We start from the raw sequence: 1,703 nt of genomic DNA, 5'->3' as shown, positions 1-1,703 counted from the left end.
CTAGGCCACAGGCCCTGCGCCCGGCCTGCCAAGGGGAAGGTGCCCCCTGCGCAGACCGGTCCGGCGTCAGGAGCAGATTCCTGGTGTCGGGTGGCGCGCAGCGGCCGGTGTCTATATATGGAAACCCACCCGGAGTGGGTTACAGCCAGCCAGATCCTGCGCCTGGGCCAGCCCTGGCACGCACTCAGGCCTCTTAGGTCGGACTCACCTTCTGATTTTCAATGTCCCCTTGCTTGCACCTTTCCACCTGCACCCGCGTTTTACTATAAAAACCTTAAAATAATTATTACAGAGGAACTCGCCTGCTGTGTATCCCATGCACTAGGCTAGAGGATGACATATATGTTTCATTCATCTTTATGTAACCCCAGTAGGGCAGGTATTCTCTCCTCCAACTTCACATTTGAAGAAACGGGTTTTGAAGAGATTAAGCAATTTTTGGAATAAACTCAGATGGCCGTCCTTACTCATCCGTTCCCCAAATCTTTTCCACTTCAGCCTAGTCACCGAATGGCAGACCATCATTATCATCATCATCACCCCCCTCCCATCTATCCTCTTTTTCTCACTTGTCCAAAAGACATGGGTCTGTCAGTGAGGAATTAGACCTGTTCCATTTGGGAGTCAAAATGATCAATAACAAGAAAAACCCCAACACATTGCTCACAACAGCAACAGACCCCTCAACGGTTGGTTACTTGGATAATAATGTGCCTGAAAATTTCCAGGCTCTAGTGCCTAGTGGTTCACTCTCTTTCTGTTAGAACAGCTACTACTCACAGATCCTGGTCTCCAGGGAGACTGGAGTGCGACTGAGAAATCAGCACCTCCTGCTCATCATGTCTATAAAGAGCACGGGTGTCCTTTGGGGTGTGTGTGTGTGTGTGTGTGGGGGGGGGTTCGTCATTTTTATGTCCCAGTAAGTCCCTAGCACAATTCTGGCCCCTAGGAAAATTCAGCACACAATTCAATCATCTTTTCCATCTATTTGGGGCAAAACATTTTCTCTCAAATGCCCTGATAATTGAGGCAAAACTGGATTTATGGGCTTGTTATCCAAGGAGCTACCATTCATTTACCCTCGTTGTTTGATTTCCCCATACATTTTTTATTAAAAAGCAAATCAAGGAAGTGCGAATGTTCTTTTTCTCTTGCCCTTTTCTCCTTCTCCCTCTGTCCTGCTCCTCCTAACACCCAACTCCTCCCCGTGCCCCGCCGCCCTGCAGGTCCAGCATGCCAGCAAACAGATCAGCGCTGAGCAACAGTACAAAGGGATCATGGATTGCGTGGTGAGAATCCCCAAGGAGCAGGGCTTTCTCTCCTTCTGGAGAGGTAACCTGGCCAACGTGATCCGTTACTTCCCCACCCAAGCTCTCAACTTCGCCTTCAAGGACAAGTACAAGCAGATCTTCCTGGGGGGCGTGGACCGGCACAAGCAGTTCTGGCGCTACTTTGCCGGTAACCTGGCTTCCGGTGGGGCAGCTGGGGCCACCTCCCTCTGCTTTGTCTACCCGCTGGACTTCGCCAGGACCAGGTTGGCTGCCGACGTGGGCAAGGGTAGCGCCCAGCGTGAGTTCAGTGGTCTGGGCGACTGTCTCACCAAGATCTTCAAGTCCGATGGCCTTGGGGGTCTCTACCAGGGTTTCAGCGTCTCTGTCCAGGGCATCATTATCTACAGAGCTGCCTACTTTGGAGTCTATGAT

The 1,703-nt window shown here is 51.1% G+C and overlaps 1 protein-coding gene across 1 annotated transcript in view; it reads left to right on the top strand.

The window, feature by feature from the left end:
• SLC25A4 (solute carrier family 25 (mitochondrial carrier; adenine nucleotide translocator), member 4) overlaps positions 1 to 1,703 on the top strand; it is a 4,929-nt gene that overhangs the window by 340 nt on the left and 2,886 nt on the right. Inside the window, exon 2 of the mRNA XM_005883848.2 lies at positions 1,227 to 1,702. Coding sequence (XP_005883910.1) covers positions 1,227 to 1,702 — 476 coding nt within the window. The remainder of the gene's footprint in view (positions 1 to 1,226; position 1,703) is intronic.

Source organism: Myotis brandtii, unplaced genomic scaffold (assembly GCF_000412655.1).
Source record: "Myotis brandtii unplaced genomic scaffold, ASM41265v1 scaffold802, whole genome shotgun sequence".
In the NCBI taxonomy this organism is placed as follows: Eukaryota; Metazoa; Chordata; class Mammalia; order Chiroptera; family Vespertilionidae; genus Myotis; species Myotis brandtii.
The sequence above is the reverse complement of the archived record's forward strand: the minus strand, read 5'-3'. Positions and strand labels throughout refer to the sequence as shown.